This window comes from Heptranchias perlo, chromosome 4, assembly GCF_035084215.1.
Source record: "Heptranchias perlo isolate sHepPer1 chromosome 4, sHepPer1.hap1, whole genome shotgun sequence".
NCBI lineage: Eukaryota > Metazoa > Chordata > Chondrichthyes > Hexanchiformes > Hexanchidae > Heptranchias > Heptranchias perlo.
In genome coordinates this window covers 56408705-56426446 of record NC_090328.1, presented here as the reverse complement: position 1 = coordinate 56426446, position 17742 = coordinate 56408705, and the positions used below count along the sequence as shown (strand labels likewise).

The 17742-nt window shown below is 43.5% G+C and overlaps 1 protein-coding gene across 3 annotated transcripts in view; it reads right to left on the bottom strand.

The window, feature by feature from the left end:
* mcc (MCC regulator of WNT signaling pathway) overlaps positions 1-17742 on the bottom strand; it is a 257268-nt gene that overhangs the window by 105754 nt on the left and 133772 nt on the right. For all 3 annotated transcript variants that reach the window (XM_067982962.1, XM_067982963.1, XM_067982964.1), the window contains one exon: positions 17020-17162. In XM_067982962.1, coding sequence (XP_067839063.1) covers positions 17020-17162 — 143 coding nt within the window. The remainder of the gene's footprint in view (positions 1-17019; positions 17163-17742) is intronic.

The following is a 17742-nucleotide window of genomic DNA, read 5'->3' as shown; positions in this document are numbered from 1 at the left end:
TTGACAGTGGTCCCCAAAGTCTGGAAACACCAACAGCAGTGCTCTTTTGGGAACACTGGAATTGAAATTCTAGAAACAGTGGGGCAGGTCCTGGGATCTGGGGCACTGGACCAATTACAGTTACAAAGAATCAAGTACAGTTGTGAGAAGGGATGATATGCTAAATGGATCATCAATCGAGGCCATATTGGTTGAGCTAAGAAATAAAAAAGGGGCAGTCACACTACTAGGAGTGTACTATAGACCCCCGGATAGCAAAAGGGAGATAGGAGAACAAATATGTAGGCAAATTTCGAGTGCAAAAATAAGAGTGCAATAATAGTAGGGGACTTCAACTACCCTAACATCAACTGGGATTCAAACAGTGTGAGGGGCACAGAGGGCGCAAAATTCTTGATCGGTATCCCGGAGAACTTTTTTAGGCAGAACGTGACGAGCCGAACAAGAGGGGATGCAATTCTAGATTTAGTCCTACGAAGGTAGCCAAACTTAGTGGGAGGATAGAAGATTGGGAAGTCTTCAAAAGACAGCAAAAAGTAACTAAAGGATTGATTAAGAAAGGGAAGATAGATTATGAAAATAAATTAGCAAAAAATATAAAAACAGATAGCAAGAGTTTCTATAGTTATATAAAAAAAAAAGGTGGCTAAGGCAAACGTAGGTCCCTTAGAGAATGAGACCGGGAAATTAATGGTGGGAAACATGGAGATGGCAAAAATGCTGAACAAATATTTTGTTTCAGTCTTTACGGTAGAGGACACTAAGAATATCCCAACACTGGACAAACAGGGGGTTCTGGCCGGGGGCCGGGGGGGGGGAGAAGAGCTAAATACGATTAAAATCACTAAGGAATTGGTACTCAGTAAATTAATGGGACTCAAGGCGGATAAATCCCCTGGACCTGATGGCTTCCATCCCAGGGTCTTGAGGGAAGTGGCAGTAGGGATTGTGGATGCTTTGGTAATAATTTTCCAAAATTCTCTGGACTCGGCAAAGGTCCCGGCAGATTGGAAAACTGCTAATGTAACACCCTTATTTAAAAAGGGTACTAGGCAGAAGGCTGGAAATTATAGACCAGTTAGCCTAACATCTGTGGTGGGTAAAATTTTGGAGTCTATTATTAAGGAGACAGTAGCGGAACATTTGGATAAACATAATTTAATAGGACAAAGTCAGCATGGCTTTACGAAGGGGAAGTCATGTCTGACAAATTTGCTTGAGTTCTTTGAGGACATAACGTACAGGGTGGATAAAGGGGAACTAGTGGACGTAGTGTATTTGGACTTCCAGAAGGCATTCGACAAGGTGCCACATAAAAGATTATTGCTCAAGATAAAGAATCATTGGATTGGGGGTAATATTCTGGCATGGGTGGAGGATTGGTTATCTAACAGGAAGCAGAGAGTTGGGATAAATGGTTCATTCTCGGACTGGCAACCAGTAGCCAGTGGTGTTGCGCAGGGGTCGGTGCTGGGTCCCCAACTCTTTACAATCTATATTAACGATTTGGAGGAGGGGACCGAGTGTAACATATCAAAGTTTGCAGATGATACAAAGATGTGAGGGAAAGTAGAGAGTAAGGAGGACATAAAAAACCTACAAGGGGAAAGAGACAGGCTGGGTGAGTGGGCGGAGATTTGGCAGATGCAATACAATATTGGAAAATGTGAGGTTATGCACTTTGGCAGGAAAAATCGGAGAGCAAGTTATTATCTTAATGGCGAGAAACTGGAAAGTACTGCAGTACAAAGGGATCTGGGGGTCCTAGTGCAAGAAATTCAAAAAGTTAGTATGCAGGTGCAGCAGGTGATCAAGCAGGCCAATGGAATATTGGCTTTTATTGCTAGGGGGATAGAATATAAAAACAGTGAGGTATTGCTGCAGTTATCTAAGGTATTGGTGAGACCGCACCTGGAATACTGCATACAGTTTTGGTCTCCATACTTAAGAAAAGACATACTTGCTCTCGAGGCAGTATAAAGAAGGTTCACTCGGTTAATCCCGGGGATGAGGGGGCGGACATATGAGGAGAGGTTGAGTAGATTGGGACTCTACTCATTGGAGTTCAGAAGAATGAGAGGCGATCTTATTGAAACATATAAGATTGTGAAGGGGCTTGATCGGGTGGATGCGGTAAGGATGTTCCCAAGGATGGGTGAAACTAGAACTAAGGGGCATAATCTTAGAATAAGGGGCTGCTCTTTCAAAACTGAGATGAGGAGAAACTTCTTCACTCAGAGGGTAGTCGGTCTGTGGAATTTGCTGCCCCAGGAAGCTGTGGAAGCTACATCATTGAATAAATTCAAAACAGAAATAGACAGTTTCCTAGAAGTAAAGGGAATTAGGGGTTACGGGGAGCGGGCAGGAAATTGGACATGAATTTAGATTTGAGGTTAGGATCAGATCAGCCATGATCTTATTGAATGGCGGAGCAGGCTCGAGGGGCCGATTGGCCTCCTCCTGCTCCTAGTTCTTATGTTCTTATGTTCTTAAATGAAGATGGACAAGTGAATGAAGTCACAGTGGGTGACCATATTGGGGATAGTGACCTCAATTCAGTTAGTTTTAGCATTATTATGGAAAAGGACAGAGTTAAATCAGGAGTAAACGTTTTAAATTGGGGGAAGGCAAATTTTACAGAACTAAGAGGTGATTTAGCAGAAGTGGACTGGACACAACGACTTGAGGAGAAATCAGTGGCAAGCCAGTGAATTCTACAGGTACAATGAAGACACGTCCCTTCAAAGAAAAAGGGTGGCACTGCTAAATTTAGCGCCCCCTGATTGTCTAGAAGTACACGGGGCAAGATAAAGCAGAAAAAGAAAGCTTATGACTGTCACAGAAAACTAAATACTGCAGAAAGCCTAGAGGAGTATAAAAAGTACAGGGATGACGGAAAAAAAGAAATAAGGAGAGCAAAGAGAGGGCATGAAAAAACATTGGGTTTTCTTTAATCTTACTAGCTAAAGATGTTTTATCAGTACATTAAGAACAAGAGGATAGCTAAGAAAAAGGTGGGACCTATCAGGGATGATAAGGGTAACTTGTGTGTCGAAGCAGAGGATGTGGGGAGGGTTTTAAATGGATATTTTGTCTCCGTATTCACAAAGGAAAGGGATGAACCGGACGTAGTACTTAAAAAGGTGTGAAATATTGGATACGGTAAACATAACGAGAGAGGAAGTACTAGAGGGACTGGAATCCTTGAAAGTTGGTATGTCACCAGGGCCGGATGGATTGTTTCCTAGGCTATTGAAGGAAGCCAGGGAGGAAATAGCGGATGCTCTGAGGATCATTTTCCAATCCTCACTAGATACAGGGGAGGTACCGGAGGACTGGAAGACTGATAACGTTGTACCATTGTTTAAAAAGGGTACAAGGGAAAGGCCGAACAATTATAGGCCGGACAGTCTTATCTCGGTGGCAGGCAAACTATTAGAATCAATACTGAGAGATAGGATAAACTGTCACTTGGAAAGGCATGGTTTAATCAGGGATAGTCAGCATGGATTTGTTCAGGGAAGGTCATGCCTTACAAATCTGATTAAATTCTTTGAGGAAGTGACAAGGTGAATTGATGAGGGTAGTGCAGTGGATGTTATCTATGTGGATTTTAGTAAGGCATTTGACAAGGGTCCCACATAGCAGACTGGTCAGAAAGGTAAAAGCCCATGGGACACAGGAAAATGTGGCAAATTGGATCCAAAATTGGCTCAGTAACAGAAAACAAAGGGTAAAAGTCGATGAATATCTTTGCGAATGGAAATCCATTTCCAGTGGTGTGCCACAGGGCCCTGTGTTGCGTCCCTTGCTGTTTATGGTATATATTAATGCTTTGGACTTGAATGTCGGGGGCATGATCCGCAAATTTGCAGAAGACACAAAAATTGGCCACGTAGTTGATAGTGAAGAGGATAGCTGTAGACTCCAAGAAGGTATCAATGGGTTGGTGGAGTGGGCGGAAAAGTGGCAAATGGAGTTCAACCCGGAGAAGTGTGAGGTAATGCACTTAGGGAGGGCAAACAGTAAAAGGGAATACACAGTAAACAGGAATATATTGAGAGAGGTTGAGGAAGTGAGAGACCTTGGAGTGCATGTGCACAGGTCCCTGAAGGTGGCAGTGCAGGTAGATAAGGTTGTGAAGAAGGCATACGGAATGCTCTCCGTTATTAGCCAAGGTATAGAATACAAAAGCAGGGATGTAATGATGGAACTCTATATAATGCTGGTAAGGCCACAGCTGGAGTATTGCGTGCAGTTCTGGTCACCACATTACAGGAAGGACGTAATTGCTCCAGAGAGAGTGCAGAGAAGATTTACAAGAATATTGCCAGGGCATGAAAATTGCAGCTACGAGGAGAGATCGGATAGGCTGGGGTTGTTTTCCTTGGAGCAGAGGAGGCTGAGGGGTGACTTGATTGAGGTGTACAAAATTATGAGGGGCCCAGTTAGTGTAGACAGGAAGTACCTCTTTCCCCTAGCGGAGAGTTCAAGAACTCGAGGGCATTGATTTAAGCTGATTGGCGGAAGGATTAGAGGGGACATGAGGAAAAACTTTTTTTTACCCAGAGGGTGGTGGGCATATGGAATTCGCTGCCCAAATTGGTGGTAGAGGCAGGGACCCTCAACTCTTTTAAAAAGTACCTGGACCTGCACCTAATGTGCTGTAAGCTGCAGGGCTACGGACTGGATGCTGGAAGGTGGGATTAGAATGGGCACCTGGTTGTTCTTTGAGCCGGCGCGGACACGATGGGCCGAACGGCCCCCTTCTGTGCTGTATCTTTTATATGGAGGGAGAAGTCTCAGGTTGTGGGGTCATTGCCGATCAGGTTGCACCAGGAATGTGGTGCAGCGGTTTGCGAGCACAGAGAGGGGGGGACCAGGGAAGTGAGAGTGGAAGCCTTCAGTTAATGAAGGTACTCTCTCTATATACACACACACGTATACACACACACACTCAATTCTATCGGTAGGTTTTAATCATTTTATTGTGAAATACCTATTTTTTTTTCCATTTTCATTATAGTGGAACCCTATTTTGAGTCCTGGATAACCATGTTTTGACAAAGATAAATGGGTTTTGAAAAAAAAGCAATTAGACTCAATTTTTATTTATTTTATGAACTTCAATTTCATCACTTCTGATTGGTAAAAGTTCTGATTCATTGCTATTTTGCCGATATGAAATTTGAGCCAAGTATGACATTGGAAATGTGACAAATAAAAAGTGCAAGCAGACATACCATTTTAAATATTCTAGTCAGAGTTTACGCTGTTCCAAGAAGGGGGTGGACATCTGCAGTGAAAGATTTTAACAGAGACATCTTAGGGTTTTTTAAAAATTGTTTCTTGGCAAACGAGTATCAGGTCGTTTTCTGACTTCATGCTCCTGGTGCATACGAGAACTGAAGGCATGCACTGAACATGATCTTCCAACCATTTACATTAGTGACCAGAAAATCATGAGTAGTACAAGCTCAAATTTCTGATACGTGCTCCCAGCAGACAAAGCATCCCCTGGAAATGCAGACAAGTAAAATTCCCATAGTTTTTCCTTAGTCACTGCAGCTGCATAGTTTTATTGTCTCACTTCTCCAGAAAAATAAAGGCATGGCTGTTTTAATATAAACACAACCCTGGCACAGACAGCAATTGTTTAACTCAGAGCTTCTATTTAATTACTTGGTACCCAAAATGCAGAAAAAATAAACCTTTCGATTTGCTCAGCGACTCTTGCTTCTTTAAAAAAAATTAAATTTGATGGCTAGTCCCGTTCACCCATCACCTTGTGTTCGCTGACCTATATTGGCTGCAGGTCCAGGAATGCCTCGATTTTAAAATTCTCATCCTTGTTTTCAAATCCCTCCATGGCATCGCCCCTTCCCTCCCTATATCTGTAACCTCCTCCAGCCCTACAACCGCTGAGATCTCTGCGCTCCTACAAATTTTTGCCTTTTGCGCATCCCCGATTTTTGAAACGCTCCACCATTGGCGGCCGTGCCTTGAGTTGCCTAGGCCCTAAGCTCTGGAATTCCCAGCCCAAACCTCTTCGCTTCATTTTTTTTTATTCGTTCATGGGATGTGGGCGTCGCTGGCGAGGCCGGCATTTTTTGCCCATCCCTAATTGCCCTCGAGAAGGTGGTGGTGAGCCGCCTTCTTGAACCGCTGCAGTCCGTGTGGTGACGGTTCTCCCACAGTGCTGTTAGGAAGGGAGTTCCAGGATTTTGACCCAGTGACTATGAAGGAACGGCGATATATTTCCAAGTCGGGATGGTGTGTGACTTGGAGGGGAACGTGCAGGTTGTGTTGTTCCCATTTGCCTGCTGCTCTTGTCCTTCCAGGTGGTAGAGGTCCTTTAAGATGCTCCTTAAAACCTACTTCTGGCTGTCACCTGTCCTAATATCTCCTTACGTGGCTCGATTTCAAATTTTGTTTGATAATGCTCCTATGAAGTGCCTTGGGATGTTTTACTACATTAAAGGTGCTATATAAATGCAAGTTGTTGTGACAGTACACTCTAGGTGTACATAGCACAGCTACATAATCAAATCGTTATATAAACAATTGTTTTTGAATCCCAAGTGCAAATAAAAAATGTGCACAGGTATACACGTCATCTGCCTCCATCTCGGAGCTAGACTGTCTTTAAACTTAAAAAAAAATAGCATGAGATAATAGATTTAAAGCAAAACTTTTACTTTAAATATGTTCTTAAATTCATCTTCCAGCTGAGTTTCAAATCATTTGGAAAAGAAATTCAGAATTCTGCCCCAGAATGTATCCAAATACCCTAGAAATCTATAACATTTCCTTCTACATCTACTGCATTGATGTGTCTAATCTGATTCTCCTTAACCTGGCTAGCAAATGGCACTGGGAGTAAACCTGAAATCACTATTCTGGAGATTGTGCTTTTTAATCTAATGGCTATTTCCTCAGTCTGCCTTTGCAAGACTTCCGTACCATTCTTGCCCATGGCACTGATTCTGGTGAACTATAACTTCAAGCTATTCACCCTACCTTTCCAGAATTTTCTTCACCTGCTCCCTTACCCTGGCACCTGGGAGGCACCGTACCATTCAGAACTGCTGGCCATGATTGCAGAAACATTGTTTAGCCCCTCAACAGCAGAATCCTCTCTAACTATTGCATGTTCTCAACACTATCATTTCTTGCCCCCCTCGCCAGCAATCATTTGCTCCATGGTGCTATGGCATTGTTTGTGACTTACCCTCCCTAATCAACTGGCTTCCAGTAACTCAATTGCCTCTCGTTTGTATCATCTACATAAATTTATTCAAAAACAGTCAGTACACAACCAATTCAAACACACGGACAATTTCAAAACAGCCAATGAAAAATATCACCCAGCTACCAGTATTTTCGCACTAAATCAAAAGCTAGCTTGTCAGTCAAGTCAACCTTATCAGTACTTGCAAAAAAAAAGTAATTACCGTTAACCAGTCAAAAATTATTATAATGTAAACACAAGTACTTCTTTCAAAACTCCAACCCACAAGTACTTTCACACCTAGAATAGCAAGTTGGTAAAACTAACCCAGTCAGTACCTGAAAAGATAATCCGTTAACACTTAACTAGTCAAAAACTATAATTTAGTACTTTATAATTCACTCACTATAGTACAAGCCAGAACTCCCTCAGCTGCCTTCAGCCTCCCTCAGCTGCCGGCCTCTAATAACTCCCTAAATGTTATCAATTATCTTCTTCGAAAGCTCATGATATGCAGGAAGCTTTTCCAGGTAGCAGGTAACGCTGAAGGTATTGGGAAGCTGGGTTCCAGGCTTCGTGACTAATGGGAGCGATCTGATGGGAGACAAAAAGGGGTGGGAAGGGACGTTGGGTTTTGGCAGTGGTCAGAAGATGTTCTTTAAGTATGGAAACACTGGGAAGGAGTGGCGACCATGGGAGTATTGGTAGGGGGGGGGGGGGGGGGGGGGGGGGGGTGAGAACCTTAGATGTGGGAACATTGGAAGTTGGGTCTCAGGGGTGTGGCAATGGTGAGAGGAAATTGCAGAGGTTTAGCATTGATGATAGAGTGGTATTGGAGTCTGTAAGTAGTGGGATGGGGAATCCCAGGGGCTGAGAACATAGAGAGGTGGTCCTGGGGCATGGCAATGCTGGGATGGGAGCTCAAGAACAGAGGGGGCCATTTTTTGGCAACATGGGGTATGGAAGTAATGGGCAATGGGGGATAATAAGAGGGTATTGGAGTCTGGGTGTGCTGTGTTGTGGGGCCAGGCAAGAGGATACTGGAATACCGGGTACGATAGCATAGTGGTTATGTTACTGGACTAATAATCCGGAGTCATGAGTTCAAATCCTGCCACGGCAGCTGGGGAATTCAAATACAATTAATTAAAATAAAATCTGGAATTTAAAAAAATAGTATCAGTAATGGTAGCCATGAAACTACTGGATTGTCGTAAAAACCCATCTGGCTCACTAATGCCCTTTAGAGAAGGAAACCTGCCGTCCTTTCCCGGTCTGGCCTATATGTGACTCCAGACCCACAGCAATGTGATTCATTCTTAATTGCCCTCTGAAATGGCCTAGCAAGCCACTCAGTTGTAAAATCTCGCTAAAAAAAGTCATAAGAATAAAACCGGATGGACCACTAGGCACCGAACACGACAAAGGCAAACCAAGCCCAGTCGACCCTGCAAAGTCCTCCTCACGAACATCTGGGGACTTGTGCCAAAATTGGGAGAGCTGTCCCACAGACTAGTCAAGTAACAGCCTGACATAGCCATACTCACAGAATCATACCTTTCAGCTAACGACCCAGGCTCTTCCATCACCATCGCTGGGTATGTCCTGTCCCATCGGCAGGACAGACCCACCAGAGGTGGCGGTACAGTGGTATACTGTCAGGAGGCAGTGGCCCTGGAAGTCCTCAACATTGACTCTGGACCCTATGAAATCTCATGGCATCAGGTCAAACATGGGCAAGGAAACCTCCAGCTGATTACCACCTACCGTCCTCCCTCAGCTGATGAATCAGTCCTCCTCCATGTTGAGAAGCACTGAGGGTAGCATGGGCACAGAATGTACGCCGGGTGGGGGACTTCAATGTCCATCACCAAGAGTGGCTCAGTAGCACCACTACAGACCGAGCCCTGAAGGAAACTGGGCCTGCAGCAGGTGGTGAGCGAACCAACACGAGGGAAAAACCCACTTGACCTCGCCCTCACCAATCTACCTGTCGCAGATGCATCCGTCCATGACAGTAGGGGTAGGAGTGACCACCACACAGTGCTCGTGGAGATGAAGTCCCGTCTTCGCACTGAGGATACCATCCAATGTGTTGTGTGTCACTATCACCGTGCCAAATGGGATAGATTCAGAACAGATCTAGCAGCTCAAAACTGGGCATCCATGGGACGCTGTGGGCCATCAGCAGCAGCAGATTTGTATTCCAGCACAATCTGTAGCTTCATGGCCCAGCATATACCAGCAAGCCAGGGGATCGACCCTGGCTCAATGAGGAGTGTAGAAGAGCATGCCAGGAGCAGCACCAGGCATACCTAAAAATGAGGTGCCAACCTGGTGAAGCTACCACTCAGGACTACACAGCAGAAGCAACATGCTATAGACAGAGCTAAGCAATTCCACAACCAAAGGATCAGATTAAAGCTCTGCAGTCCTGCCACAGCCAGTCGTGAATGGTGGATGACAATTAAACAACTAACGGGAAGAGGAGGCTCTGTAAACATCCCATCCTCAATGATGGCAGAGTCCAGCATGTGAGTGCAAAAGACAAGGCTGAAGTGTTTGCAACCATCTTCAGCCAGAAGTGCCGAGTGGATGATCCATCTCGGCCTCCTCCCGATATCCCCACCATCACTGAAGCCAGTCTTCAGCCAATTCGATTCACTCCATGTGATATCAAGGAACGGCTGAGTGTACTGGATACAGCAAAGGCTATGGGTCTCGACAGCATCCCGGCTGTAGTGCTGAAGATTTGTGCTCCAGAACTAGCCAAACTATTCCAGTACAGCCACAACACTGGCATCTACCAGACAATGTGGAAAATTGCCCAGATATGTCCTGTTCACAAAAGGCAGGACAAATCTAATCTGGCCAATTACCGCCCCATCAGTCTACTCTCAATCATCAGCAAAGTGATGGAAGGTGTCATCGACAGTGCTATCAAGCAGCATTTACTCACCAATAATCTGCTCACCGATGCTCAGTTTGGGTTCCGCCAGGACCACTTGGCTCCAGACCTCATTACAGCCTTGGTCCAAACATGGACAAAAGAGCTGAAGTCCAGAGGTGAGGTGAGAGTGACTGCCCTTGACATCAAGGCAGCATTTGACCCATAGCCTTTGCTGTATCCAGTGCACTCAGCCGTTCCTTGATATCACATGGAGTGAATCGAATTGGCTGAAGACTGGCTTCAGTGAAGGTGGGGATATCGGGAGGAGGCCGAGATGGATCATCCACTCGGCACTTCTGGCTGAAGATGGTTGCAAACACTTCAGCCTTGTCTTTTGCACTCACATGCTGGACTCTGCCATCATTGACCAAGGAGCCCTAGTAAAATTGAAGTCAATGGGAAGCAGGGGGAAAACGCTCCAGTGGCTGGAATCATACCTAGCACAAAGAAAGATGGTAGTGGTTGTTGGAGGCCAATCATCTCAGCCCCAGGACCCGTTTTAAGCCGTCGCCCGTTTAAGACGGAAATGAGGAGGAATTTCTTCTCCCAGAGGGTCGTGAATCTTTGGAATTCTTTAACCCAAAAAGCTGTGGAGGCTGCGTCACTGAATGCATTCAAGGCTGAGTTAGACACATTTTTGATCAGCAAGGGAGTCAAAGGATAAGGGGAAAAGCTGGAGTTGAGGTAAAAAATCAGATCAGCCATGATCTCATTGAATGGCGGAGCGGGCTCGAAGGGCCTACTCCTGCTCCTATCCCATTGCTGCAGGAGTTCCTCAGGGCAGTGTCCTAGGCCCAACCATCTTCCGCGGCTTCATCAATGACCTTTCCCTCCATCATAAGGTCAGAAATGGGGATGTTCGCTGATGATTGCACAGTGTTCAGTTCCATTCGCAACCCCTCAGATAATGAAGCAGTCTGTGCCCGCAAACAGCAAGACCTGGACAACATCCAGGCTTGGGCTGATAAGTGGCAAGTAACATTCGTGCCAGATAAGTGCCAAGCAATGACCATCTCCAACAAGAGAGAGTGTCTAACCACCTCCCCTTGACATTCAACGGCATTACCATCGCCAAATCCCCCAACATCAACATCCTGGGGGTCACCATTGACCAGAAACTTAACTGGACCAGCCACATAAACATTGTGGCTACAAGAGCAGGTCAGCGGCGAGTGACACCTCCCGACTCCTCAAAGCCTTTCCACCATCTACAAGGCACAAGTCAGGAGTGTGATGGAATACTCTCCACTTGCCTGGATGAGTGCGACACTCAAGAAGCTCGACAACATCCAGGACAATGCAGCCCGCTTGATTGGCACCCCATCCATCAACCTAAACGTTCACTCCCTTCGCACTGTGGCTGCAGTATGTACCATCCACAGGATGCAATGCAGCAACTCACCAAGGCTTCTTCGACAGCACCTCCCAAACCCACGACCTCTACCACCTAGAAGGACAAGAGCAGCAGGTATATGGGAACAACACCACCTGCACGTTCCCCTCCAAGTCACACACCATCCTGACTTGGAAATATATTGCCGTTCCTTCATCGTCGCTGGGTCAAAATCCTGGAACTCCCTTCCTAACAGCACAGTGGGAGAACCTTCACCACATGGACTGCAGCAGTTCAAGAAGGCAGCTCACCACCACCTTCTCAAGGGCAATTAGGGATGGGCAATAAATGCTGGCCTCGCCAGCGACGCCCACATCCCATGATCGAATAAAAAGAAAATCTGGGGTCCATTGTTACGGGGTTGCTATGACCTAGGAGTAGAGGGCGGTGGCTCCAAGGTGTGAGAACATTGGGTAGGAGGATTGTGTAAAAGAGGTCTTGGAGTTCATGAGCATTTGGGTGGTAGAGTTCTGCAAAGAAAAACACTGTAGCTGCATTCACAGCCCTGACCTGGGAATTTGCTAGAAGTTCTTTAAAGCATTTGCTGCATTTTTACTATCTTTATAAAAGTGCAATAAGCACTTCAAAAAACTTAGCCAGTTCACTGGTCATGGTAGTGAATGTGGAAACAGGGGTTTAAGTCAAGGGCTGGTGGGCAGTGAAGGGGTTGCCGGAGCGGGGGATGTGTGCGGGAAGAAGGTATAGGCACTCAGGGCAGAAGCAGTAGGAGGCAGCTGGAGTAGTGGAGGATAGGTACAGGCGTTCAGGATGGGACAAGCAATAGGAGGTACCAGGGAAGGGATGAAGTAGAATGATGGCTGTATGACTACATCATTTCCCTTCTTAAAGAAAGAACAAAGTTACATTTATCTAACTTAAAATTGGTACCTGGTTACAACTGGGAAAATGGTTCTTTCAATGCAGGATGTGAGATGAAAGGGACAGGCAGTCAGGGTGGGATAAGCCACCTCTAGGAGAGGAAGGGCAAAAACTCAGTTCAGGACTTAAAGCAGTGGTAGAGGCAGCAGGGGGAAGTATTAGGAAAAAGGAACTTTTTTTTTGAAGAAAAACAGGCTCGAGGAGTTGTTGCTATGGAGACAGTTGAAATAACTCTTAGGCAAGTACAGTAAGTAGGTATAGGTAGGTTTAATTGTAACAGGCAGATATTAGAAGCAGACATGACAGAAATGTGTTAAGAGGCAGTAATACGACACCTACAGGATGTGTGTGCCAAAAGCAACAATTTAAATGTCTTAAAAGTTAATCACCTGTGGTAAGTCAGTGAATACGGTCACTCATCAGTTTCTGATGTTTTTGTGTTGCTATTTCTCCTACTCTCTCTCGTGCGCTGCTTCTCCCTCCTTAAATCTTGTTTTGGTTTCTCTCTCTGCCTTCTACAGCTTCTCTGTCTTTTTCTTTTACTCTTGCCTTTCAGGTGGGAGGTAAAGGGTTGTATGGCATGGTGTGGCAGGGAAGGGACCCATCAGCAGCTGCAGGCTGTATTTGGGATGGGGTTGTGGGGAACATCTGGCTCAGTGATTTCCTTCCCATCCCCTCCCCCATTACTCATACTTCACCTTACTGCTCATTCCTCTTCCAACCACCTCTTACTCCCATCACCATGCCTATGAACTACCAACTCAACTTCTGTATCCTCCCCTTGCTTTGCTATCACACACATCACCCTTAACCATCCATCCACTTCCCCCAGAGTGGGTGCCAAGAAGCCAGAGGCCCCCTCACCCTCAACTCCAGTCTTCTCTCTCATCATCTTTGTGACTTGTGCCTTTCTTAATCTCTAAATAACACTTTTTAAAGTTTATAGAACTCAAATGCAAAACAACATATACTGGCATATCAGAACATACAATTTCTCTCTGTCTCATAGGTGTTAGAAATTAAAATCTGTCTCACAGATGTACCCAATTAGCATTGATCTTTTCTGCTAACAAAATACAGGTGGAAGTAATTAGTTGGCTTCAAATTTCAACTTTTTTTTCAATTGAAGTAACATTAAATGAAGAAAGCACTCTCTCTCGCACCCTTCCCGACTCATCTGTTTTCCCCTTGGCTTAATACACTTTTAAAGTTTATAGAACAAAAAACAAAACCTACAGTTATATAACACTTATTCTTTTTCTTTCCCATGCACACAGCCTTTTTTTTAAAAAAAGTAAAGCTTTTGAAATGTCTTTTTTTCCCAAAAAGTTACTGAGCATTAAGTGTTAGAAGCCGTTATAATTTGTTATAAATAGTGTCACCAAAGTCAATAGCATTAATTTGATTTTATTTTAGTTCTGTTTGAATCCATTTGCTGAAAGTTTCATTGACATTACAGATAGACAGGAAAAGTCCATGGAAATCCATTTGCCTCCTTCCAAAGTTGAAAAAAATACAATACTACAGTCTATCTACATTGGCCTACATAACAGTTTGAGAAGCCTGTTAACATGTCATAAATGCAAGTTTTTCCTTTCTTTCTGACATTGTTTCTTTTGCCCCTCAAATTTTTTTACAAAAAAAACTAACAACCCCTTTTGAATTTTCCTACAATCTATGCTTTCCCTCCTTCTTGGACAATCTGTTCCACGTATTAAATCTAAAATGTCCCTCCAACTATTTAATTCCAGTTTATGTTCCCCCGTCCCATTAAAGTTTATTAGGGTCCAATTTATCTATACTTCTTATAATCTTGGAAATGTTGATAAAATCTCAAACTTCCTTTCCTCCTGATTTCTTTGATCTCTCCTTGTTCAGGTGCCGAATCCATCTTATCGGTTTTGCTAACCTCCTTTGTACCCTCTCCAAAGGCACAACACCCGCATAAGAATTTTACATAGTATACCTGCTGGGGCCACAAAAGCTCACTGGAATTGTGTTCTATACCTCTACCTATATACCCGAAGATCTCATTTGTCTTCTTCAATGCTTTTGCCAGTACCTTCAGATCCCTCTCCTGTGTTGTGTCCTGTAGCTCACCAGTATTCAGTTTACATTGCCACTATTTATTGCACTAACAGTGCTCATGGTGAGTTGAAGGTTTTGTAAGGACAAGGGTATTCTGCCAAGTAGTAATGTCAGGGTCACTGATTGTCACATTGTGGGTGGCCCCAAGAGTACTGGATAGGGTCTCATGGTCCAGTAGTACTTTGGAGGCAATCCCAGGGCATGGAAACATTGGCAGGGAGGCCTTGGGTCCAGGAGCATTGCAGAGAAGGATTTCTAGAGCAGTGGGATAGGTGCCTGAATCTAGGATTAGTAGGAAAGGAAGTCCTGCAAATGGAGAGCTTTGGGGGAAGGGGTCTCGGGTTCTGTGAGTATTGGGAGGAAGGGTCCCCGGATCTGCAACCACTGGGACAGTCCCAGACTTTGCGAGCAGTGGAAGCATGGTCTAGAGGTTTGAGCAGTGGAAGGGTGGGTTTGGGAGTGCAGGAGAGATGAGGGAAGTGCTGGAATCTGAGACCATCAGGCAGGTCAGGGTCCAACAGTGTCAGCAGGTTGCTGATGTCTGGCAGTAATGAGGGAACAGGGTTGAAGAGAAGGCACAGGAAAATGAGACCTGAACTGTCCCTGGCACCATTCTGACAATCAGATGCTTCCACCTATCTGCCTCCTCCCCAAATTGGTCTAAAATTCATTTAGGGCCACCAGGCACCCCTCCGCACTGTTTTCTCCATAGTCAGCCAGTTTATGCACTTATACAGTCTTTAATAAACATAAAATGCCATGAAGAAAATTACCTCATAAAAGGCTCAAAAGTTAATTGTTTATGCAGTTTCCAAGGTGTTTTTTTTAAATACAAAAAAAAACCTTTGAGACCCAAAAATAGTTTGCTGTCTTTCTCAGAAGGGAAAGATTATTTAACTGAACTTGGAACTAAAATGAAGAAGAAAGGAACTTGTTGTGATCGACATGCGCATCAACCAATCAGGAGGAAAATATAATTCAAATTTACCTTCCAGTTAGGTTTAAAATCACTTGGGTAAATAACTGGAATGTGATTCAATCTTTGATTGACAAAAAACATTCCTGTTAAAACAAAAAATATTTTGCTAAAAGAAGCCACGTGTTATTAATCACAGGTGTTATCTAATGGAAGCAAGAATTGAGCTGTTCGTACTAGACAAGGAGCCATTGTCAATATTGTAAATGTGAAATTGGCTTAAATAAAGCTTTGAGAATTCAATCTCTAGTTTCTTTCAAAGAGCAGACATCCATCTACTTCAACTGAGAGGAGCTTAATGATGCATGCTGAGAAATTTTGAAAATTGCACATGCATAGAATGCTCATGATGTGGTTGAGAACTCCCTTCCGTTGTTCTGGAGAAAAATATCCATTTTAAGCTTAGGCTTTAGAGGCAGGTAAAACTTCGATAAATGTATTAAAAGACACAAAAGACAATTCAATGGGCAAATGTAATCATTTTATTATGAAATATGTTCTTTTGTTCAAATTATTTTGACCATTAGAACTATAATTATTGAGACAAAAAAACATTTTAAATGATTCACTGGTTCACTTTTTTTTTAAAAAGCAAGTGCATGAAGTCCTGCACAATTCCTGCGATGATTTTGTGCCAAACTTAGTTCCTCACACCTATCCAGTCACCCTTCAATGTCCCGCCTCTATCATTTCTCACTGCTCTCACCGTCTTACTCTGTTCATGTGACCAAGTTCCTCCTTAGTCCTCCGACCTCCGTTCAAAAGATGAAATGTTTTTAAACACTATTTTTCCTTAGTAACTGACATTTCTAATGTGCTCACAAAACCGTGGAATGCCCTTTCAGAGCTCCCTGATCCGAGGAACCCCAATATGACTTAGAATAAAAGCCCCATTCTTAGAAAAACTTTGACTCACCATGAACAATACTACACGGAATGAGCTAGTATGCTATATTAAAAGTCTTACATCTGCATGCACTTCCAATCTACAATCTTACCTCCTGTTGTTAAGTTTCCTCACATTTTGTGGCAACTTTTTCCATTATAAATTCCTATATTCACTTTTATAATGGCAACTGCCTATGTAAACTCATCACACTGTAATTACATCCTCCTGTCAATGATGCTGTTGCACCTCAGTTTTGCATTTCACAGCTTCTCAGCCTATACTGCAGAGAAATTCTTATGCTCCAACCAACTCTTCTTCTCTGCTCCCCAAACTGGTGTAAGTTTTGCTATTTAACTGTAAATATTAATAAATGGTCAAAACATTATATAAAAATAAGGACAGAATATATGACTTGAAAATCGGACTGAACTACACCTGAGTGGGTGGTCTGCGTTCTGAGATAACCAGTCCTCTCTGGGATGAATTACTTCTGCTCCCTGAAATATTTGGCACCGTGGGAAGGCCCAGTATTTGCTTTGGTTTAAGAACCTAGCCTTATAGAGCACATTCTGCTCATATTGAATAAAACATTTTCAGGTGTTGGTCAGCTTACCTACGTCTGCAGAGACCATCATTGATTGGTTCTCAGGCACAGAGACAGAGGTTTGATCCTGATCCATACTTCTAGAATCTTCGTTTGCCTCCTGTTGGCTATGGCTAAGGTCTGAATGCAACTCTGAACACTCATCTTCTTCTCTGTGGAAGAAACAAAGCACTTAGAACTGCACTAATATGGAGATAGCTAAATTTGGGATTTATTTGACCGAAGTTTCTGGACTTGAAATATTTCTTACCATTAAAACCAAAAGAAAAACTAATACTTCTACAGATGTAAGACAATAACTCTATAAACATTTCAGTAACCATGAAAGAATGAGTAATTGACCATATAGGTTTTAGTCGGCCATAAAAATTATATGTAAACGTGCAAAACTTCTATAAGCAAACTTTCAATACAGGTAAGTTTTACCAAGTTCTAGTTCATCAATTTTATTTCAGTGCTGGTTTGTCCCTTACTTAGTGCTAGCATAATTATTCCCAGTTAAGTTTTAATTTTGGTTATTCAAAAGAAACTTTTCAAATAAACCCATTATATACAACAGGATTACAATACTCATCCCAACTGCTCATGGGTTTACATCCATATTATCTATTAATATGATAGAAATAGTATAGCTAGACAAATTTTCTGTATCCACTAGCTCACATGCAAATTGACTCAAATGCATATTTCTTCCACTCAGCTGGCTCATTTGCAAATTAATTTTAACTGAAC